The 25014-nt window shown below is 39.5% G+C and overlaps 1 protein-coding gene across 3 annotated transcripts in view; it reads right to left on the reverse strand.

Moving 5' to 3' along the window:
- Window positions 1-25014, reverse strand: part of Lrmda (leucine rich melanocyte differentiation associated) — a 621294-nt gene that overhangs the window by 341219 nt on the left and 255061 nt on the right. For 2 of the 3 annotated variants that reach the window (XM_048801877.1, XM_048801880.1), the window contains exon 5: window positions 6549-6649. The exons of the other annotated variant lie outside the window; for it this stretch is intronic. In XM_048801877.1, coding sequence (XP_048657834.1) covers window positions 6549-6649 — 101 coding nt within the window. The remainder of the gene's footprint in view (window positions 1-6548; window positions 6650-25014) is intronic. 3 annotated transcript variants of the gene reach the window in all.

Consider the following 25014-nt stretch of genomic DNA (forward strand, 5'->3'; position numbering starts at 1 on the left):
ATCTTGGTTGCTTCCCAGTTTGGGCAGTTATGAATAAACTGCTATAAACATCCATGCACAGGTTTCAGTGTGGACATAAGTCTTCAATTCATTTGGGTAAATACCAAGAAATGTTAATGTTGGGTAATGTGATAAAAGTTAGATTTAGTTTAAAAACCATGCATCTGTTTTCAAAAATGACTGCATTGGTTTTGTTGTTTTGTTTTTTTTCCACTAGTAGTCAATGAGAGTTCCAGCATTTGGTGTTGTTAGTGTTCTGATTTTGGCAATTCTAATAGGTGTGCAATAGTATTCTCACTATTTAATCTTCATTTTCCTAATGATATTAGATGTGAGCTGATAAGTTAATATTTTTTTTCCCAAAAAGGTCCAAACCTAGTCACTACACCAAGCCTAACTCTTTATGTAAGTTGAAAATTTGAAAACATGAATGATAGATGGTAGTTTTAATTGGTATAATTGCTTTAAAGTACATTTTTCAAATTAAAAAAGAAAATCAATTTCTAAATTAATTTCTGATTAATCTATTTCAAAATAATTTCTAAAGTTTATGACATGTTTGTCCATAAATAAGATCACTATTTTAATACTAAATGGCATATATTTTACATTCTCTGCTATTTACCATGTGATTTTCTTTCAGCTCTATGACTTTTGATCCACTTTAACCTCAGCTTACAATTCCATCTCATGAACAGACTGAGTTTAATCTAATTTCCTATTATCGGACATTTATTTCACTTTTAATTTATCACTCTTACAAAACAATGTCACAGTGGATATCTGTATAAATGTTCCATTATGCATATATGTAAGTTTCTTTATGTATGGAAGTTGCTGGGTTGTTGGGAAGAATACAACTATTGTTAAATTGATTGTCTGAGTGTTGCACCTCTACCCACAGTGGATAAGAATTCAATGCAAAGGTCTTCTGACAATTGTCTCCTGACAACAGCTCTGATATTCAGTGAATCAATCCATTGAGTCAACTTATTAAAAATAGTTACATCTTTAGTAGTCTTAATGGTGGTGACTTAAGTTTTTGCAAGGCTCTGAGCTTCTTAGACAAACTAAATCACATAGGAACACGTTTTCCTTGCCTTAAATATGGATAAATAGAATAAATGCCTAAAATTTAAATAATAATTAAAGGTAGAAGATAGCAAACCATCAATAGAGTCTAAACCTTCCATTAGAATATAGGAAAGGGGAGGTCATTGAAGGATGGTGAGAAGGTGTTACATAGGAAAACAAAAATGGGGATTAGCAGGAGGAAGTAGGAAATGGGGTCAGGAAAAGAAAAAGAGAGATAGGTTAAATGGTTTGTCCAAAGTTTAATGAGTAAGTCCAAGTCCCTAGGACGTAAAATCGCATGGAAGAATGGTAAGAGATGAAGCCGTAGAGTCCCCTCTGACACTCCATGTCATGTCAAGGCTATCATGGAGAATCTGAATTAATTACTCTCATTTAATACCACAAGTAAAAGACAAAGCTCAGGGACCTCCAGGTCTGGACTTGGCCTCTGAACGTTTTCAACAACTCTTTCCCTTTTCCGTGGCCATCAGAAGAGCAGTCTGTAGAGCATTCAGGGCTGCTCAAGGACAAAAGAACTCAAAGGCACCCCCCCTCCCCAGGTTACCCTCTTGTTTCTACTTGTCTTAGATGATGCCAGTTTGAAAGAGGAATATAAGGGAATCTCCCTCAAGATCTTCAGCTGGGTCTAGTTCATGAAGGAAATGGTCTGAGAAGTGAAATGCTTAACTCTGAGTTTCCATCACCCATGAGCTTAATGCAAACTTGACGTCAGAACCCAACAAGGAGAAGCAGCTCAGATGGTAAGCCAACAGACCCCACTACCTAAGCACAATACCACTGGTGTTTCCAAGTAGGTGGAGGCAGTCAGTTATAGCCATTTACCTTGCTTAATCCTCTTCCTGACTGAGTTACTTTCTTTCAGCCCAGATGGCGAAGGCATTTTATTTTCTCTTGAAGTCTTCCCAGATGAACTACACCCAACACCAATCACTTTTTGTTTTAAGAACACAGTTGTAGCTGGGTGTGGTGGCCCATGCTTATAATCCAGCTCTTTGGAAAGATAAGGTATGAGGATTTGGTCTGACAGGTAGTCTAACAACATAACAGATACCTGGCACCAGGTTCTCAAAGACATGTGTTTATCTTAGCAAAGCTTGACTGTTTTTCCCTCCCGACACATCAGTATTAAACAGGAAGTCTCCAGCAAGAGTTAGGACCCAGCACTACGCAGTGCAAAAGAAAAGTGGCCAAATACAATGACTAAGAAAGGCAAGGGGTTATATCCAGGGAGGAATTTGATGAAAAAAGGATCAGATACAACAAATCTGACAGAGAGAGAAGGGGTCCACTACAAGAATGTGCTAGCTTTCTCCATTTTTATGAGGGTGTCAGACATCATTAATCAATCACAGTGACATCAGAGAAATCCCAAATTTCTAAACACAACAGTCCATATATCCATTCTCAACATTTGAGGCTGGCACATAAGTTAGGGCCTCTGAGGTAGCTGAGCCTCAAGAATAGTGACTCTAGTGAACAGAAGTGATGACTTTGCTTCTAGTTTGGTGACTAAGTATAGGCAGCACTAAGTGTGTTGGCAGGATTTCATCCCAGGACTAAGTTCTTGGTGATAAAAAAAAAAATGGTACTGGTCTTCATATTCTAAGGAAGACCGCTATATTATTTGAACTTACATATCATGATCATATGGCAGCTAGATTTACCTGACAAATATTAAGCTTAAAAAACTACACCATCATACAACCCTTTCCAAATCAAGATCTTGACCCAAATGCCTACTTGACAAGTGCTGCTTTTGTAATAGTTCCTCAGGAAGGTAAGCATAGTTACCTTATGGCCTGGAAATTCCACTCCTAGTATGTGCTCCAGAGAATTGAAAACATTCACACAAAAACTTTTTACCAAATGTTCACGGAGGCATTATTCTTCATACCCCCAAAGTGAAAATTCATAAAATGTCCATCAACTGATGACCAGATAAACAAAATATATTACATCCATATAATGAAATATTATTTATAGCCATAAAAAGAAAAAAAGTTCGGATACACAATACAATAAAAATCAACTTTGAAAACATTTGTTAGGCAAATGAAGCCACACATGTTGTAACTATTTATATATCTAGAATAGTCAAAACCACAGACACAGAAAGTAGGTTAAGAGTTTTAAGGTCCAAAGGAAGAAGATGGAGAGTGATTAGAAATAGTACAGGGAATTTTTGGGGAGGGAACAATGGAAATAATATGGAATTAGATAGTGATGATGGTTGCTTAATCTTGTAAATACACTAAAAACCAACTAACTGGATATTTTTAAGTGGGGACTTTTCTGTTGCAAAAAATTTTCTGTGAATTATATCTCAAAATGTTTTTTAAAATAAAAAAAAAGTCCACTCTCACCACTTATGTTTTATATTACGCTAGAGGTCCTAATTTAAGTGATATGGAAAAAATAAAAACTACAAAGATTTGAAGGGAAGAAATGAGCCTCTGGTTCATAGATATTATGATGCCAACTCAAGAAATCCACATTACTAAATAAATAAAAGGTCAGGATGTTGCATACAAACAATTGACTTTTGTATTTTGATATCAGCAAGAAATTTTAAAAAGGCAATTCTAAATATAGAAGGCCTTGCTATAGTGTACATTTAGAATGTCCCCTGAAGGCCCATGTGTTAAAGGCGTGGTCCCCAGGTTGGTGGAGGGATGGAAACTGTAAGAAGCAAGGCCCACTGGGAGATCTATGGATGAGTGAGGCTGTGCCTTCAAAGGGAAGTGTCAGACTGGTCTCTCCTCCTGCTTCCTGGCCGGTGCTTAGTTCCGTTTCACCACACACTGCTGCCATGTGGTGCTGCCTTGCCATAGGCCCAAAAGCATCAGGGCCAATTGATCATGGACAGAAGCCTCCAAAACTGTGAGCTGAAATAAACCTTTCTTTTTATAAGTTGATTATCTCAGGCATTTGTTACAGTAACAGAAAGCTGACTAACAAAGTCCTGAACTTATGATGGTTCCAGTGACAATTTCTGACTTTAGGATAGTGAGAAAGTACTATGCATTCAGTAGACAGTGGACATCCAATTTTGGATTTTTATCTTTGCAAAGTTAGCAATATAAGATACTGTTTTCTTGAGATGTCAGGTACTGGTAGCAAACTGCAGTTCTCCATCAGCTGTGCAATCACGAAGGTAAACAATTATACTCTACAGTGTATTATGTTGCTCAGATGGGATGTTCAGCAGGTGTATTAATTGCATTTTCAACTTATGATATTTTCAACTGATAGTGACTTTACCAGTATGTAACCCTACCATAGATCAAGGAGAATCTGTACATGATTTACAGGATTCACAAAAATACTTGGTGATAAAGTCAACAGAAGAAATGGAAGATTCTTAAGTAGAAAATAATTAAACATTAAAGAAGAACAAAATCCAAGATAAATATGCTACAGCATATCCATACAATGGAGAATTATTTAGCCATAAAAAGAAATGATGTACTGATATATTTTACCACATGGATGAACCTTGGAAACATTATGCTAAGTGAAAGAAACCAGACACGAAAGACCACATATTATATGATCCTGATTATATGCAATGTCTAGAACAGACAAATCCATAAAGACTGAAAATAAATTAGTGGTTATCAGGTGCTGGGAGGAGGAAGGAATGGGGAGTGACTGCTAATGGATTCAGGGTTTCTTGCCGGGGTGATAAAAATGTTCTAAAATTAGGCAGTGGTAATGGTTGCAAAATGCTATGAATATAAGAAATAGTACACTTGAAAAAAAACTGAATAAGGATAAATACCATATTTATGGATGGAAAGAGATTTGATCTTCCCAGTGTGATCCATAGATAAAATGTAATTCCAATTGTAACCTCAATAGTACTTTACACGAAAGATCAAAGAGCCAGGGAAAGTCAAGTCACTTGAAAATAAAGTAGAAGAATTTATTCTAACACATATAAAAACTTGTTACATGTAGTTAAGAATAATTATGATTGCAATTAAGAGTATTTTGTAACAAAAAGTGTATGGTTTGGATTCAGCAATAGGAAACAGACCAGTGAAATAGAAGAGTCACAAACAGATCCACTTAACAGATGGAAACCACAGGTACCACGGAGAAAGCCCCACCGTTCAGCAATGAAAGGAAGAACCATCTAAAACATGTCACAGAGATAACAATTATAATAATAATGTACAGGTAAGGGGCAGGTCAGTGGGGTGAGGTAGACATCCCCAAAACAAAGCCACAGGTTTTGAGTCATTTTAACCAAGTCATGTAAATATTCATGGATCCTCTAGAACAAAAAGGGTAGAACAGAGAGCATGAGTCCCAGGATGATAGAAGATGGTCCTATAATACAGACATGGTTTATCAGGAGGTAGACTTTGGAATCTAGCAACTATGATTAGATGGTTACCTCTATGGAAAAGTGTTTCCACATATTCACTCATTTCCTCAATGACTCTCTTGAAGAGTAGCAGAATATTCACCACAAAATATGCCACTCTGGCCTTTTGATTATTTGGACCCAAAGGCAACAACAGGCAAAGGAAAGGTCTCTGCCCTCCTTCTATTTGCTAACAGCAGGACCTACGTTTGTAAAGGCATTCCCCCTCTCCTCTCCAAGAGGAAGGACAGAAGTTAATCCATTAAGGTCAACCCTTATCAGCCTAGAGGTGGTCCTCAAAGGATCTATCTAACAAATTTTACCAAGTATCTCTAGCCTCCATTAGTTCCCCATGTATTTACCTTTCCATCATTTGATATCCTAGAAAATTCAAAGTCCTTTTTCTTTGTATTTTCATTTCTCTAAAAATTTAATATTCTTTTCTAGGATGTGCCATAGACCCAAGTTGTAGTCATCCTTTTTAAATTACTCATCATTGAGCACTCCCAGGTACAACATCATATGCATGTTAATGAACTTCTCTTTGTTTTTCTGCTTTTGTCAATCTGATCTATAGGGCTCCAGCCAATTAACCATGGATGGGGAGATGGAAATAGAACTCTTCCCTCCCTTCACAATAAGAGATACCTATTGAAATATCTATTGGACTTCTGGTTCATGTTAGGCAATGATCTATAGGCTAAATGCTAGGGACCTACATTTTGGTAGTTAAACAGACAAGAAAATATATGAATAAATAAAACTACTTCCAAGAGGGGCAAATCAAGCCAGGTGACACAGGGGCAATGATTCTGCATGGGGGAGAGCAGTCATTGTGGGCTTAGGCAAATTGCTTTAGCAGCTGTGGTCAGGGAAGACCTTTCTGAACAGGTGACAATCACAAGCCCTGCATCTTTTTCAAAGCTGAAAGAGGCATAACTAAAAAGTTAGCACCACAAAATGTTTAAGAGCAAAATAAATAAATAAATAAGAGTTTGGTGGCAGGGTATAAAAGTCAAGTGCTTGCAATAAAGATCTTCAAACTACAGGAAATAAAAACATAAAGGTAGGAGATGCTCACTGGGACCCCATCTCTGAAGCCATCATTCCTGCTTGTGCTGGCGAGGTCTGGAAGCCCTGGCTGGCTGTCCATAGATGCACAACGGTCACTGAACCGGCTGTCTGGACGGGATTTAAAGGAGCACCTCTATTAATTATCTGAGTGCTGGCATCACTCCCCTAAATTCACAGCTAAATAAAGCTGCCCCAGTTGCTTGGCCACAAGCTCTTGAAGGTTAGAACAAAACTGTGTCTCGGATCCAGCATTTGGCGTTGATCTAAGAGCTTTAACGTCACTTCCCAGTTAATAATTAGCTCTGCCTTGGTCCTCACAAAGGATGCCACCAAAACAAAAGCAGACGCTAAGTGTGTTCACTATACTTGCCACCGGAATAAATAGGCAAAGGGATGATTAATGATTGAGGCGGGGAATTAGACACAACAGTGAGCAAAGACAAAGGCCTACAGCTCGGCTACCCTTGAACCGAGACAAGATGTATCCAGAGAGAGGTGGCAGAAAGCGATGCACCAAAAAAAAAAAAAAAAAAAAGTTGGTTTAATGGACAGGTTGTGAAGACTTCATTTAACCTTGTGTTATGACAGCCATAGTGTTTTATTAACATTCTGACTTACTAAGGGGCCAGGGTCAGCTGAGGCAGAAACACATGTTCTTGGGGGAGTTGCCCAGCAAGGGAGGAGAAGGGGACATTTTTGTGTGGGTAACAGAGGCCGCCCAAACACATGGGACAACACTCTCAAAGCCCCCTTGCTGAGGTGGGGCCGCAATTGTTTGTATGTCAAACAAAGCACATGAGATACCAACACAAATGTCCCAGCTGAAGCCATTTGACAGGGCCTGTCTGTGCCTCCAAATGGCCACATTATAGACAGGGCCAGGACGCAGGGCTCCGTGATAGAGAACTTTACCCAAAGGCATCTGCCATCAAGGGTGGAGAGCTGAGGGCCTTTCCAAAGTGATCTGCAGGCTCAGGATCCTGGGTTCATTGTTGGCTGGCAGCCTTTGTACACTTTCTCCTCCAGTCAGTAATAAGAGCAAACTTTCCCCCAAGGATACAGCAGGAGCTCTGGGTATCTGGCTAGCTGGGCTTCAAGGAGCTGGATAGACACAAGCCAGCAGGGAGCAGCAACCGGCCAGATTCTAGGATCCCTTCTGGCTTGTGGACACATCCCCCACCTTGCTCTTTACAGCTGTCTTCTCTCTACCAGGGCTTTCCCCATCCACCAGGTGCCCATTCCCACAGGGCCAGTTTCCAGCCAGGTCTCTGATGGGAAAAGATCTGATAAATTAATCCCCATGGAAGATTGAGGTGATGATGAGGTTAGAGGTTCTTCCCAACCTCCAGGGATATTTGCATTTTAAAGGAAGATTCTGAAAGACCAGAAGGTCTCCAGGAACCAGCAATAAAATGTACCTGGAGAGTTTTAGGCTCTCAGGCAGGCTAGGGGAAGATAATTATGGACTCGATGAACCTCTTATTCTCCCCACAATTCTACCCTGCAGATTCCTGCCAAAATTCACAGGCTTTTATTTCATCTTTTCTTCATCTATATTACCAAGTATTGGAAATATCACATGAGGAAATAATGGATGCCCTATGTCTTCAATACCTGAGTTAATGTGATAGTCACAACTTACCGAATGATAAAAACTTAGACCAGAATATATCTTTATTGATCAAAACTTTTAATTAGTATATAAGGAATTAGAAACATTAAAAAATACATGTTTCCAAGGGAATCAAAGAAAGAATTACTAAAAGAGCCAGGACTAGTACTGACTGGTTCAACCTAGGGTTTATACCTTCTGGGCAAGCTCTCCACCACTGAGTAACAACCCAGTCCAAAGTCAAGGGTTTTTCTATTTCATTTTAAGAATAACTTTTCTTCTGTCCTCAGAGTGTACCTTAATAATTTGTTAACTGAGAAATTGCAGATGGTGTATTTTTAACTTGTATTTTATAGCTTTAAAATGATTTGTCAATTTGTTAGTGCAAAAGACATATATAATTCTAGTTCTGAAAAAAAGTCCCTTGAATGGAAATTCAAGTCAAGATGCTAGGGAACACCACTTTAGAGCCTCCCACTTACTTGTTAAAAGATATGTCCAACAATAAAAAGTGTTGGAGAAGATGTATAACCACAGAATTTTTCCTCTTTGCTGGTAGGAGTATTAAACTGGGATAACTCTTTAGGAAATAGGCATTTTCTACCAAAGTTAAAGGTGGAAATAGTCAAAGACCTAGAAACTCTATTCCCACAGAAATTCTAACTCATAGCCCTGTTCGAAATAAACAACAGCCTAGGAATTAACACCATGCCCAATTTCTGGAAACTTAACTGTGGCAGGTTAATATAACAGAGTATTACACAGCGTCAAAAATAAGGTAAGAATTTAGGGATACCGAAAGAACACAGAATCTCAAAAGGGAAATGTCCATAAACCATTACATTGAAGCACAAATGACCTGTGAGCAACCCAGCCCATGTCCTGGTGCCCACAGCTTGCTCATTGGCTGATAAAAAACAAAAGCAACAAAACTGCAAGATAACCAGTAGGCACCTAGAGGAACTCCCTTTAGGGAGAATGGCCATTAAAAAGACTGTGATGACTAAGAAATGATCCAGCCTTATTATAATAGTAAGACCCACACTCCTGGGTGGAGATTTAAGAGGCTAATGAGACATGTCAGATGGGAGGTAATATGATTAGAACATGTGAAGACAATGCTTAAGTGCAAGGAAAACTGGAATGAAATGGCATGATCCACCCCGATTCTACCTCTAGTTCAGTCCCAGACCAAGATGAAGTCACCCACTCTCTCCAAGTTCCCCCACCCTCCCCGTCTAGAGTGTGCATCTTCTCTGTTCCAATAAATCTGGTCTGCTACTCATATGTGACACAGCCTTAAATTCTCTTCTATGATATGACCAAGAACCCAGCAATGCAAAGCAGCAATCTTCTCCTTGGAACCACATATAGAAACAGAAATGAATGACTTGAAGTTGTGTCAGTGTAGGTGAAGTCTAGTAACATGACATTGAGTGAAAACAGCAACCCCTAAGAGGAAACATCCAGCATGACATCCTTTCTTTTTATAAAAATTTAAAATAGACAAAACTAAGCAACATATTATCCAGACATATAAACATGTTCTAAAATCTTTTAAAATTTGGAATGGCATGTTAAACACAAACTCAAAGTAATGATTCTACAGAGGAGGAACACATTGAAAAACAAGCGATGATCTATATACTAGTTCTTGGGATGGCTCATTTGTTGCACTATTAACAATATATTAATATTAAATACATGCATATATTAAAAAAAAGGCTGTCCAGTAACCAATTGATGACAGTGTGACATAAACCAAGAATTATGATTAATTCAATTTCATGCACCTGAAACCGACTGAAAGTGAAGGTGAAAAGTAAACTTGCTCAATGAAAGAATAGAATCGAGGCACAAAGGTCACATGCAGGTGCACTAGTGGTTCACACAGGAGATTCAGCATAAGTTAGAACAGACACAAAAGCTCTGGGCAAAGCACTAGGTTAAAACAAGACCAAAAAGAATTAGGTGACAGATGTGTACAATCAGGTTGATGACCAAAAGAACAAAAAACCAAAAGGCAGGTTAAACTCTGATCTGCAAATCTAAGGAATTATGTATTGGGTCTGAGGGACAAAGGGGCTCATAAGCTGAATGTAGGTCCAGTATCAGAGATTTGTGACAAGACCATAATCTCCAATCCAGGTCACCTTTCTAATTTAATAAAGTCTCATTAATTTGAACAAATCTAATTTGGAATGGCTGGAATAATCAGGCTGAAATGAAACTGATCTTTCAACTATAAAAAGAGTGTTTACTCAGCAAATTAATAGCAGGAGACACATCAGGTGGGGAATACTTAACCTATTTAGGAATACAGACTCGACATAAATATCTACATTCATTTGTTCTACAACAATCTGTATGTTAATTACAGATGATCTTTGGTCATTAAAAGAGGTCCTCAACCTGGAGGTACTATAATAGGTGCCAGTATATATTACTAGGCATATTTCAAAGTAGTAAAACTAGGCTTTGAAAATGATCTTTTCAGTAATCTGTTGCAGCCCAAAGGAGGTAGGGAAGAAAAAATAATTTTGAATCCAGCCTTCATAGTTTTGAGTTGGTATGGATCCCTGTTACAAAAGATTAAAAAGGAAAAATCAACAAAAGTGTATTAATCGGCATGCCTCTTGTATGCATGGAAGACAGCCAGTGAAAGAGCTTTGAGTTCAGCCTTAAATTCCTTCTTCAAATGAAACCCCAAAAAGGGTGTTTGGGGAAGGGGAATAAGCAATGAAGAGTTCTGCAGGCAAGGTTTATTCTGAGCAGTTAAACTGGGGTTCTTAATACGGATAAATCTCCAGTGAGTTAGAGCCCTGTTTCTCTTTCTGGTACCCAGAGGAGATACCCTAGCAAATGGAGATTTCCTTTATAGATGTAAATTTCCTTTGCAAACAGTAACTTCTACTGTTTCCATAGCTTCTCCTGTGGCCACAATCTCTCAAAATAATCAGTTTAAAATAACCCTTAAGCTAAGGAGGCATGTATTAGGGTGTAACAGTCTGGTCTCCTACAGGTGGATTGGTTCATACTGGGACAGACCTTATACCCAAACCATGAGGAGAATCCCTTGTTTTCTGAAAGATGACACAAAAGAAAATTCATTGCAATCATCCCCCTTTCCAAACAACACTTGAACTGGAAGGAGCCTCCATCCCCCGAGAGGCATTGTCCCTCCTCAACACCATCTACAGAGCAATTTAAAAGCCTGTCACTTCTCCAGGACCCAATGTGGTCTAAGAAAACTAGTCACCTGCTTGTTTGTCTTAATAGCTGTGCGAATGATAACACTTGTACTTTTAGTGACATGACAGTCAGGTCTCCTTGGGTTCCCTAGGTTCATCTACTTCTCTGTGCTAAGAAAAATGAAGATGCCCATCATGTTTTGGAAGTAGAGATATGGAAACAGAAACAGATGACAAGGAAACTTAAAAAAAAAAAAAAAAACAGAAGAGAAAGGGCAAAGAGGATACAGAGTTCTTTGTAAGAAACCAGGGCTGGGGTTTGGTGGCAGAGCACTTGCCTCGCATTCGTGAGGCACTGGGTTCGATCCTCTTCACCATATACAAATAAATAAATAAAGTAAAGGCATTCTGTCCATCTATCCATCTACAACTACAAAATTTTTTTTTTTAAAAAGAAATAGACAAACCATAGCTTCACATGTATTGACAGACTGGAACATGACCTGCAAATGATTGAAAAGTTTCTGTCAACAGACTTAAAAACATGGCTACCAAATTAAGGTCACTTTATGCAGAATAATTAAGTCAACGGTGTGTGAGTGTAAGGAGGAAGGTGACATGTAACAGGCATTTGTGGAAAAAGAAATTATGAAGGCTAAATAGTACAATGATGTGCAAAAACCATTTTTAAACTAAATATGATTTGGTTGAAACAGGAATGATAAATGATATGGGGTCTTGCAAGACCATTTGATTCAACTTCTGAGAACATCATTCAGGATTTTTCTTTTATAAATTTCAAACAGCTCTGTTACTATGGGGCTGGCAAAAAAAAAAATGGTTTTCCAGTCCTTTTAGCAAATGTACACTAGAGTGAGTTTAATTGCTCTGAAGTCTAATGTTCTCTGTCTTTGAAATGGTTCAGGAAGGAAGGCACAGAGCTTTTTCTAATTTGGCAGCAAAGGAATACTGCATGTTTATCTCTGCTTGCTTTTTGGAGGTGCAGATGAATACACCAAACTAAAGGGCACTAGAAAGATAAGTTTCCATGACATCCGCAATAATTCTTTTATATTGCCGACTGGCTATTCTGTATGTAGCATTCAGAGGCAAATATAAAAAAAAAATGATGTAAAGCTAAAATTATTTCCTTGATAACACTTGTTTTAAACACCTCACCACTAAATAGCTAAAAGTCTCCAAAGTGAATGCATATACCATATAAAAGCCACAAGCATACTTACATAAATTCTTAAGATTAAAGTAATAACTTCTAGAAAAAGGTGGGAGAAAACACACTACAATAAATCTATTTGTAATGGTATTTGGGCTCTACCAACTGCTTTCATTGGTCTCCAGTGGCTTACATATAAAACAATACATTTGATGTATGATTTCAATTCCTTATGGAAAACTGTTCTACCTACAAGCAGCCTGTCAAAGAGAATGCCAAAAAAACTCTCTCTGCGTCCCAATATGAGGCAAGACTTTAAGATATAACTTAAGGTCACAATTTGTTCTTGCCTGGTCAGGTTTAAGACTATAATTGAGGAATGCCTGACCTGGGGGAGGCAAGTGAAGCGGGGGAGTTGGTTTATTTATAGTGAAATAGAACTAGGCGAGGTGTCAGAGCTTGAAGTTAAATGGCATTGTTTTGCAGGAGAGTGGCTCTACAGAGCAGGCAGAATCCAAGGACAGGCTCTCTGGAAGCTGCTGGGAACCTGTCTCCCACCTCCCAAAGCCCAGGGCATATGGCAGATGTCAGCCCCAGAAAACCACCCCTGATCCAGGAACCTATTTTCCTGGTATTGAGGGGGTACAGCCGGGGAGAGAAGTTGCTGCAGAATGAAAACAAATGCCACTCTAATTGGTCTGTAAATTGCAGCCCTTCATCATTAGAACATGGCTCTAATGATATTCAGCCATCATTTTTTTTTAATCCCAAGTTCAAGTTTTCCAGGTTTAAATAAGGAATTATAAAGTGAAAAATGTTGACAGTTGCAAAAGGGCAATATGCAACTCCCATGGGCTATTCTTCTTGAAATTATAATCTTCCCCAAACATTCTCCTAACTTAGTTCTCACCACTCCCCCAGTTCTTCTTCCTGCTCCTAACTTTAGAACCACCATCCCTAGGGATATTAGCCAACCTCTCCCTGATCACATCTCTTAAAGGGACACTCAACAAATACTGTCTCAATTCAAAGCTCAGGTCTGTTGGCCATTGATACTAAATTTGTTTTTCAAAATAGTAGTTTTTAAATAAACACATTTTAACAGTTTTTTCATTGATGTCTTGGCCTTCTGTCATTTTTTTAGGCATCTCACTGTGCATTTCTTTAAGGCATGGACTCCATTTCACAGAGGAAGGGCCTAGCTAGAGTGCAACTCATCGCTTTTGACTCCCAGGAGGATCTTTCTTGTTTTTAATCCTCTTCAGGAAAGTATGTATCAACACCCACAGAAAATTTGATCAAGCAAATAACATTCTGTCAGCAAATTCCATGTACCTTAAATTCCTCCCTGAGGCCCTTCCCTCCAAGCCTAACCTGCATGGACAATGGAAAAACCTTGTTTGCCCTCATCTTGGTGAATAATTGGAGGCTATCATTAAGCAACAGCTCAAATGAGATCAATTATTCAACAGTATTTACAGCCAAGGAATGAAGACATGGTCTAATGTGAAGCTCTCTTCCTTGGCTGAGCTCACTACAGCTGAGACGAGAATGGCTACTACGAAATAATTAAGTATCTGAGCATAATACATTAACTCTCAGAGATTTAGCTTAAGGAGCAGCCAGCGTAGGATGAAAATGTCCAAGAAGACTTTACTGAAGACTTGGGAATTGAACAGGAACACCAAGAAGGATCAGTAGTGTTTCAGTCAGCAGAGCAGTGGCGGATGGACCTCCCAACAGGAGGCAACTGCAGGAACACAGGTGTGTGGACAGCTAGGGTTTGGACCAAGTTGCCTACTGAAGAAGAGCGAAAAGGCATGTAGCTGTGCGGCTGCCGAGACAGCATTACTGAGTGTAGCTTGATTTTGTCTCTTGAGTCTTCTCCAAATTCCACAAAAGTCCTTTGAGTTACAGGTCATAAATGCTGTCTCTGGTTGGGGCCTACATATAAGTGTTCATTACACTAACCACCTGGGGATGCTGCCCTGGGCTCTCTGCAGCCTGATATGCTACAGTCATCTCTGTGGGTTCTACCAGCAAAAATTGGCGATATTTGACTTCTAAAACTTGTACAAAATAGATATAAATATAGATATAAAATTTTTCAGGACAAAAATGTTTATGATAGCCTCTATTTTATGCAAATAAATACCTTTATATTTTCTATATCTAATTTTTTGACAAGTTTTTGGTCAAATATTGTCATTTTTGCTTCACTTTTTAAATATGTGAAAAGAAGTACTCGTTTATAAATATGTTTCTGAAAAATAAAGTACAAAAGCTTCCTCCTCGTGAACTCAAGACTCAACCATTTTTATAAAGAACTAAAAAAACTTAACACCAAAAAAGCAAATAACCCAATCAACAAATGGGCTAAGGAACTGAACAGACACTTCACAGAATAAAAAATACAATTGATCCACAAATATATGAAAAGTATTCAACTTCTCTAGCAATTAGAGAAATGCAAATCAAAACTACACTAATATTTTATCTTGCTCCAGTCCGAATGGCAATCATCAAGAATATAGGCAATAATAAATGTTGGAGAGGATATGGGGAGGAAAGGTTCACTCATACAGTGCTGATAGGACTGCAAATTGGTACAACCACTATGGAAAGCAGTACAGACATTTCCTCAGAAAACTTGGAATGGAATCACCATTTGACCCAGCTATCCCACTCCTTGGTCTACACCCAAAGGACTTAAAATCAGCATACTATAGTGTTGTAGCCATGTCAATGTTTATAGCAGCTCAATTCATAATAGCTAAACTATGGAACCAACCTAGGTGTCCTTCAATAGATGAATAGATAAAGAAAATGTGGTATATATATTCAATGGAATATTACTCAGCTTTAAAGAAGAATGAAATCATGGCATTTGCCAGTAAAGGAATGGAGTTGGAGAATATCATGCTAAGCAAAATAAGCCAATCCCCAAAAACCAAAATCGAAATGCTTTCTCTATGTGGGTGCTAATTCACAATAGTGGGGGGGCACTAGAGAAGAATAAAGTTACCTTAGATTAGGTAGAAGAAAATGAAGGGAGGGGATGGGAGGGGATGTGGGGATAGGAAGGATAGTAGAATGAAACAGACTTTATTGCTTTATGTATATATGTGATCACATGACCAATGTGATTCTACAACATGTACACTCAGAAAAATAAGAAATTATATCCCATCTATGAATGACATATCAAAGTGCACAAATGCATTTTACTGTCACCTATAGTTAAATAAGTTTTAAAAGCCTCAATCATTTGTGCATACTATGTCATAGTTTATTCAAAATGCTCAATATTCCCTCTATATCAGCATTTGAACCAGATAAGTCAAATGATATTGATGATATTGAGCCAGGCATTTTTTTTAAACACAAATTTGCAATATAAGATTTCCATGGGGAATTGTGTTTCCCTCTTAAGTGACAGTGTATTGGCAAGAAAATCAACTTTCAGGCCAATGCACTGACTTCTGCAAAGAAACAGAAATAGCAAGGGGATTCTTCTCCCCAAGATGCCATTCATTTAAAAAAAAAATTCCTGACAAATGGCCCAACTCAGAGTTTCACATGATACAGTTTTGAAAAAAAAAAAAAAAATTCTAATTTTCTTATGCCTCTGGAGTTAATTCACTGATTTCATGAAACACAAATACATTTTCCTAATACAAATGTAAATTTTAAATGTAAATTTTACATTTAAAACACTCCCCCTTTTCCTCCAAGAAGGTTCAGTTAAAAGTCTCATTCAATTCATTAACAATTATTTATCAAGTAGCTACTTACTACATGTCCTATGATTATGAATTAAACTGTGTCCTTTCTAAAAGGGTTGAAGTCTTAGCACTTAGTATCTGTGAATGAGACCTTGTTTGAAAACAAGAACTTTGCAGATGATCGAGTTAAGATAAGGTTGTCAAGAGGGCCAAATCCAGTAGGACCAGTGTCCTTATAAAAATAAAAATTTGGACACAGAAACAGACATACACAGAGAGAGAAGATAAAATGAAGACACAGGCAAAATGCTGTCTCCAAGCCAAGGAATGCCCTGGCTACCAGGAGACAGGAATGAGTCAGGGTCTTCCTCACAGCCCTCAGAAAGAACCAAGCCCAAAGACACCTTAATTTTAGACTTCTGGTCTCCACAACCAGGAGACAATAAATTTCTTCTGTTTAAGCCATCCAATTGGTGGGATTTTGCTATAGCAGCCCTAGGAAACACATTCAAATACCTTTTGAAGCTTTCAAGATGAAAGCCAGGAGTGACTACCTACCAAGATGGAAGCCTTCAAGTGTTCTCAAAAGCACACAAAAAAATGTAAAAGCCCTTTCACAGTGGTGCATGAGGCCACCATCTGACTCTAAAATATAGTCCATCTCAAAGGGATTGATTACATGCTTTGAAGCTCATCATCTGTGTCAAACTGAATATGCCTATTCTTGATTCTATGATTTTACAATAACTTCTCTTTTGTTTATAATTTCAGGATTAGAAGAAGTCTACAAGGGCTTTCTCTTGCTCAGGACAGAGACATCTCTTGACTTGTCCCATCTGTGATAGTTCAGCAACACGGAAAACTTGCAAGAGCCAAGGATTCTTCAGTGGCCACCTTTTGCCCTGATCCAAAACAGCCCCCATGAATTTTTTTTAAAAAACACTTGATATTGTGATTATTATTTGCCCATCATTTATTTCATTCCTCAACACTTGAGCATAGCTAGAAATAACTCCTCATCCAACGAAATCAACAAAATCCACAGAAAAGCTTGGGAATCTGACCTCAGAATATTGCCAAATCCATTGAATTACTTTGCTTTGAGTGTTGGAGCTACTTGTGTTCTGCCGTTGGAGCTAATTGTGTTCTGCCGTTTTACTTTTTTCCTTCCCATTTCATAATTCTCCTACCTAGAGTGACTTCTTTTTGGCATGATTTTAGCTCATAATTCTATTACTTGCCTTTAGAATCCCCTTAATATGTTCATTTTCATTCTTATTTATTATTTAACAATTTTTAAGTAGTGTTTCAAATTTTATTGGCGGAAACCCTATTACATTATAAAGTTGAAACTGTCTACCTTAATTCTTCTCCATCCCCTGACCAATTAGCAAGGAAGCTATTGGGCCTATCACTCAAATTATATAACTAGGTCACTTGACTTTATATTTGTCAGTACCCTCTCTTTCAAAGAAAGAAAAAAAAATCAATAAATGGGATGCCTTTAATAGAGAGCAAATTAATAGAGATCAGTTCATAATAGAATTGCTATTTTCAGCAGTTATTGCCTAGAAATGATTGTTAGGTCATCACCTGGGTTTGTGGCTATGCGTATCACCAGGGAGAGAAGACAGACATGGGCTGAAAGCCCTTTGTGAGCTGAGATTTTTGTGTTCCCACCTTAGGACTCAAAGTAAGGCCACAAGTAGGTTCACAAATTAGGAGCTAGTGTGATCACCACCCTTTCTTCTCAGTCTGAATAGGAATATTTGGGATCATCCCAGTCTTGGGAGCATGGCTTTTAAAAAAAAATTTTTTTTTCACCACTCAGACCCACCATCAACAGGTAAAATATCCCCGAGGCTTGAACTGGATAATTCCCCTGACATTTTCCCAGAAGCTGGATCATCTAGGCCAACCTTCTTCTCTCTCAGGGATGGTTCCAAACCCTGTATCAAGTAGGGTCTATTCAAGCAAAGGATCAGCGACATTGGTGACTGCAGAACTTCTGAAGCCCTCTGCGATGGTGCTGTAATTAAAACTGCATGCAGAGTCTTGAGTCCTTCTAGAGGTAACAGCCAAAGGATTCTGACAAAACCAGGGCCTGTTGCAGGGACAGTGGGCTAGCCAGACAGTTCGGAGTCAACAGCCGTAGGCCTCCTCACCCACCTGGTCTCTGTGGGTCCCCACGAGCCCTGCCTTGCTTCCTTCGCTCCCTATTCTCATTTCCCGGCTTCCGGTCCCCAACTTCAGTGCCTGGCTGTCCTATCTTTTGTTCTGGCGGAGATAAGATGTATAAATGATGAGTGGTTGACAAAGTGTACTCCAGTGCCGTAGGCAGCTCATCAATCATTTTCCACATGTCGACAGATAATTGATGCAAACCCTGCAGGCAAAGCTCCATCAGGTGAGAGGAGGGAAGAATTAAATCTGCTGTCAGGAGCCAGGCAGCTGATCTGTATTTAACATTCTTTTTAATTTAACATTTGTTTGTTTAAAGCTGCATTTGCTGGTGGGGTCCTCCCTCCACTTCACACTTAAGGGAGTGGCTTGATGTTTGCTGACCCCGCCCCCATGGGGGTTCCCTGAACCCACGGGTGTCCTGGGCAAGGCTCTGGGGAAGGAGAGCAGACAAGACCACCCAGGTCTGCCAGGAAGGTGCAGGGAAACTTTCTTTCTGCCTAAGTGGAGCTTAATATCAAAGGCTCGTCTGTCGAGCAATTATCTGTCAACAGGTCAGGTTGGCAGGTGCCACCTGCATGCTAGGAAGAAACCACTTATTGCCTTCTTAAGCGGGAAAAAAAGCACACACAATCAAAATAATCCAACTTCATATTTCCTTTATGAAACGAGATTGGGTAACACTTTTAGCATGGTGATGAAGAGGTTTTGATTTTTCCACTTCCTGTGCTTCCACCAAACAATTGCAAAGTGAAGTAAACCTTAGAAGGTGCTAGTTAGTCAGTGAAATCTGAGAATCTTAATGAATGGTCAAGATGAATAAGTTTCACTCTCCAACTCCTCTCTCTCTCTCTCTCTCTCTCTCACACACACACACACACACACACACACACACGCTCCCAAGTCTGCAGAAATGTTTGCTTTTTGTAGCTGGTGACTCAGGCATCCTGGTAACTGGAAAATTACCACATCTGCCACAATCACCAATTTTTAAAAGAATGATAATATAAATCCATAAGATCCTTAACTCCAAAGTGACCCTGAACATCATCTTGCAGTGCCTTAGGGTCATTCATATGAATATGATGTAATAAAAAAATGTCCTGCTTGATAGAATACCAGATAAACCAGCTTTTATTGGATTTCATTTTCTACAAGGAAATGAGCTGACATCTAAGAAGACTCACTCCTAATAGCCAAGCATCAGTTCCCCAAAGTTGTCACTCTGCCATTTCAGCTCAAAAACAGGCATCTTTCAAAGCAGAGGTCTGTTCTGCCCTGGCTTCCTGCTTCTCTGGCTCAAAAACAACTCTTTTTGGGCAAAGTCTAGAAATGAGAACGACAGCCTGTGATATTCCAGCACCATGGGCTGCCCCCAAAAGATCTACCGACTCCAATTCTTCTATGTTTGCAAATTTAACCTTGAGCATGGTGGTGAAGATGTTTTGGTTTTTTCCACTTCCTGTGCTTAACAGCACCTCACAGATGGAGGGTTTATGGTGTGACAGGCATGGCTGGGGTATTCTTTTTCAGTTTTGCAGTGCTGGAGATCAAACCCAGGGTCCCAGGCATGTAGGCCAGTGCTGCATCACTGAGGTGCACTCTCATACCTAGATGTTTTTTAAACGTTTAAGGAAAATGAACAATCATCAGCCGTATATGTTCACTTAATCTTCCAACAAATTTTGAGTGTGTACCTATTATGTGCTAAGTTCAAAGTACATGTTTATCATATGGATCTGTGATAGCTGACAAGTTCACAAATATGCTATGATATAAAATATCAAGTGCCCTGTCAACAGACAATTCAGAGAGAATGTGAATAGCTAATAAACAGAGTTTTGAAATGTTCAAACTCACTGGAAATTAGAGCAATATAACAAGAATTAAAATGAAGTATTCTCTAAGTCTGTCAAAATAGCCAAGGTGGGGGGAAAATAATACTTAGGGTTACAAGGAGTGTGGAGAAATGGGTGCTGATACACGGACCACTGAGAATAAATGGCTTACTATTGCCTAAAAGGCAATTTGGCAACATTCATCAAAGACCTTAAATATTTCTAAGAATTTCTCCTAAAGTGATCATTAGAGATAGGTATAAGATTTAAACATAAAAATATTCATTGAAATTATCTTTATACCTACCACTGCCAATGGTATGTGACATGCACAGGAAGGGAGATCAAGGGTGTGGCATTCCAGGAGCGATTCATCTGGCTGGGAAGAATTAGGGACAAATTCTGGGGTGGGGAGGAGTGGCTTTACACAGTCCTAAAAAATGACAAGGATCATGACATGCTGATCAGAAGAAGACACTACAAAAATGAATGGGTAGGAAGAAAAAGGACACACAGACAGGAAAGCAGAGAGCATTTGTGACAAGCAGGTGTCCAGCTTGGTGAAGCACCACACTTGTGAGGGGCAGTGGAAATTGCAGCTCCCTGACCCACTAAGCTGTCCCAGGTTGTGCTGGAATATAAACAGGCATTTTTGGTAGGCAAGGGGGTCACCCTAACTGCTTTTCTGCATAAAGAAAGGCATGATCAAAACTGTGCTTAAAAGACTACTCCATTCGTACTGTATAAGACCGGCTAGACTGGGTGGAGACAGAAGATAAGGTGACAGTATCACAATCGTCGAGCTAACTGTTGACCAAAAAACAATCTGCTGCTCATGAACACACAAGGGCTCTGTTTCATAGAAAAGCAGCCTTGGACCAGAGAATCGTTTAAGAGTCTGCTTATCGAACACAGGTCAACAAATGATCAGTCTCCACTTACAAGTTATCAGAACCCCCCCATCAATCCCTAATTAAAATTTTAAGATAACTAGGAACTCAAAGACATTTTAAATACGAGGAGGAACAGAAGAAAAAAAGGTGAGGTTCTGCAAAACAGCCCAAATGGGATCAATTGCTAGTAACATGATGGGTTAAAAGCATGCAGTAATTTATGAATATTTGTGGCTAAAGACATATATTTTAAAGTATTCTGGATACATGTAAGGGGAGACTGGTATGAAGGTGGTAACCCTCACTGAACCCAGAATCTTTTATATCTACTGGCTTATATCAGTTGTTCACAGTTCTAAGAAGTGTCCTAAAAAAAGAATTTAAGCAACCTCAGTGATTGTATTCAACAATAATAACAGGACCCGGTGCAGTGGCCCATGTCTGTACTACCAGCAACTTGGCAGGCTAAGGCAGGAGGATCACAAATTCGAGAGTGGCCTCAGCAACTTGGCAAGGACCTAGGAAAGATAGGGAAACCCTGACTCAAAATAAAAAATAAGAAGAGCTGGGGATATAGCTCAGTGGTAATGCACCCCTAAGGTTCAAACTCCAGTACCAAGAAGAAAAAGAAATAATAGTAATGACATCTAACATTTATCAAGTGTTTTCTACTTGTCAAGCACTATTCAAAGTAGACTCTGACTCCCTTATAACCTGATGAGGCAAATACTATTATTATCCCATTTTAGATATAAAGAAGCTGAAAACAAATTAGTTTACTGAGGGTAGAAAAACTAGTAAACAGAAGAGCCAGGGATTGAATCCCGGTAGTCTGGTTTGAGAACCCTTACTCTTAACTTCTACTTTAGACTACTTACCATTAAAACACTTCTTAAGTCATTTGAAATCACAGCAATGGAAGGGTGTGTGTATGCTGCATGCATACAGGTGTGGAAAATGGGGTAAGGTGAGAAACAGACCAAATGGTGAGGAGCAGAGGAAACCATGGGCTCTGCACTGGAAAGAGACCCACCTCCAGGAAAAGAAGACCAATAAACAAACCTGGTTTGGCAGAAAAGTAGGAGAATAATGGTTCTGGAGAGTTCTCAGGTCCCACTGTCACCCAGTTGTATGCACGTAATCCAGGGAGAGGGGGGACAGAGCGGAGGGTCTTATGCCCATGCAGTCCTGCTGTGGGATTCCCCCAACCCATCTTAGGAGACCAGCACCAGGTCGCTTAACTAATTGCAGCAAGAGCTGTGAATCATATTCTACCCACTTGGCCAGTATCCTGGGCAGGAGGAGGAGAGTAATTTCTGGATGGGCCTGCAAAGGCCCTGGTGTACCCAGGAATGGAACTTCCAGGATGAAGAAGCACCAAAGGCAAAGTTTGGAGCCTGAGCAAAGAGAAGAGTGGTCAGCCCAGAGATGAATGACAGAAATGGGCAGCCCAGGGGTCAGCTGTGAATTGGGTGGTTTAGATGTTGGCTAGTGCTGTCATTTGGATGTGGTATGATCCCAGAGGTTCATGTGTTGGAAGTATGGTTCCCAGTGTGGTGGTTTTGAGGTGACCTGTAAGAGGTAGGGCCTAGAGGGAGATCTTTGGAAGTGTCCTTGGAAGAGATCAAGGTAATTCTGGTGGGATTCCAGTTAGCTGTCATGAGAGTAAGTTATAAAAACAAATATGATCCTGATCCCTGAATCTCTCTCTGGCTTCCTGACTCATCCTGTGATTGCTTTTTCAATGTGATGCCATCTACCAAAAGGCCCTTACCAGAAGTCAAATAATTGGAATCTGCGGCAGTCCGGCTGCAGCAGAATAACCGGGGGGTGACGAATAACTTGTGTATGTGGATACAGCAGGAGTAGGAACCGTTTATTGCAGGACAGGAGCAGTATTTATACATTCCACACAGCTTATCTAATTAGCATAAACTAGATACAGCAGTCAACCAATCAGGAATCTCCACACTTAATGGCTCGCTTTTGTTACTTCTCAAACCACTCCCTCTGGCATTTTGCCAGGCACCATCCAGACTTGTTTATGAACTCTAACATTCCCCTGGCAAAATACCAGGTGTTATTTTGACTTGTTTACAGACTCTAACAGGAATCCTTCAATCTTAGACTTCCAGTCTCAAGAACTGGGAGCTTTATTTTCTTTTTAAAGTATCCAGGCTTAGGTATTTTGTTAGAGCAACAGAAGACAGACTTAGACAGTTAGGAAGTACAGAGAAATAATTCCTTAGAGTAACCCCCTGGGGAGAATACATGAAGGAATTGAAAGAGTAGAATGAAATAGGGTGGAAAGATGCTGAGATGCACCATATTTAAAAATTATGTATTGACCAGATTCCTATTTGCAACAGAGTTTATTTACTTCCAACAAACTAATCTCTAAGTAGATTCTACAACCCTCACAGATGTTAGAATATCATAGATGTTCCTCGGAACACTGACAGGAGGTCTCCTAGTAAACAAGTTTGCATCATATGAAATATGTCATGCTTGATGCTTGCAATTCTTTAATGAGTGCCTCCCTGATGGGCTGTGGTCTAGACAAAAGAGAATCATGTCAACAACACAGAGCCTGTGGCCTCGTACTCAGGGTATGCCACCAACAGGGACGGTCCCAAGGCCACCCTACCATCTTTGGACATCTTTGCAGATTTCAAGGATGGACTTCAAGGCAAGGCTTTTTCACCTGGGAACTGCAAACATCAGCCCCTCCATCATTAATGCCAAGTGATGGGCTTTACTTTGTGTTCTTTGTCACCTGGACTCTCACTGAGCTACCACCTCCTGTACATTCTCCGAGTGGCAGCTTTTAAAGTTTGCTTTTAATTTCTGCAAGCGGGAGCTCTCTGTTGACAAGCCAGCTGCGTGGACTGACATCAGACGCCAGCTTCCCCAACCGCCTCACAGCCACCTCCAACGTTCTTGACTTGGAGAGTGCTGACAGAACGTCAGCCCCCCCTCTCTTTATTATCCCCATCCACACCAACCATGCAGTGTTTTCCATCTGTGCTGCTGGAGAGGGCAGAACACAGCCCTATGGCAGGAATGCAGCCCTGAGAGCCTGGAACACCCCCCGCCCCTTTCCTCTGCATACACCTCCAGGAAAATGTCTGCTTTTCCTGTTACCCTCCAGAACCAGAGCTCAACAGCAAAAGAAAAAGCATGCTGACAAGTTGCTGGAGAATTACTTTCTTTGCCAATTTTCTTCTTTCTCCTCCCAACACCACTAGCAGACTTAGGTTTTTATGGGCAAAGTATTAGAGCAGATGCATTTTAGACACTGTGACCTGAGTGGCTTTTTTTTTTTTTTTTAAAGTTGGGCAAAATGCTACACTTGCACTTCAAGACTTTAATTTAAATCATGTGAATCAAATTAATTTGATGATCTTTTGAGGAGAAAGGACGCCTTTTTTTTTGAGTGTGGGTCTGTGGAATGGAGCTTGGCATGGATGATTTCATACAAACTACTCTCATTATATACCTTTTAAAATGTTCTGTTTTACTTTCTTGAAAGGGGGAATAGAACTTAGAAACACTTGCAAGGCAATCTGGGTACAGATGCCTAGAATTTTATGATTATTTTTTCCTCCCAAGCTTTTATGGCTGCCTTGTCCACACTTAATTGATTGTGTGTGCGTGCATGTGTGGTTTTATTTATTTATTTATTTTTAAATTTTTTATTGTTGGTTGTTCAAAACATTACAAATTTCTTGACATATCATATTCCACACTTTGATTCAAGTGGGTTATGAACTCCCACCTTCACCCCATACACAGATTGCAGAATCACATCAGTTACACATCCATTGATTTACATATTGCCATACTAGTGTCTGTTGTG

This window comes from Marmota marmota, unplaced genomic scaffold (assembly GCF_001458135.2).
Source record: "Marmota marmota marmota unplaced genomic scaffold, marMar, whole genome shotgun sequence".
Lineage (NCBI taxonomy): Eukaryota > Metazoa > Chordata > Mammalia > Rodentia > Sciuridae > Marmota > Marmota marmota.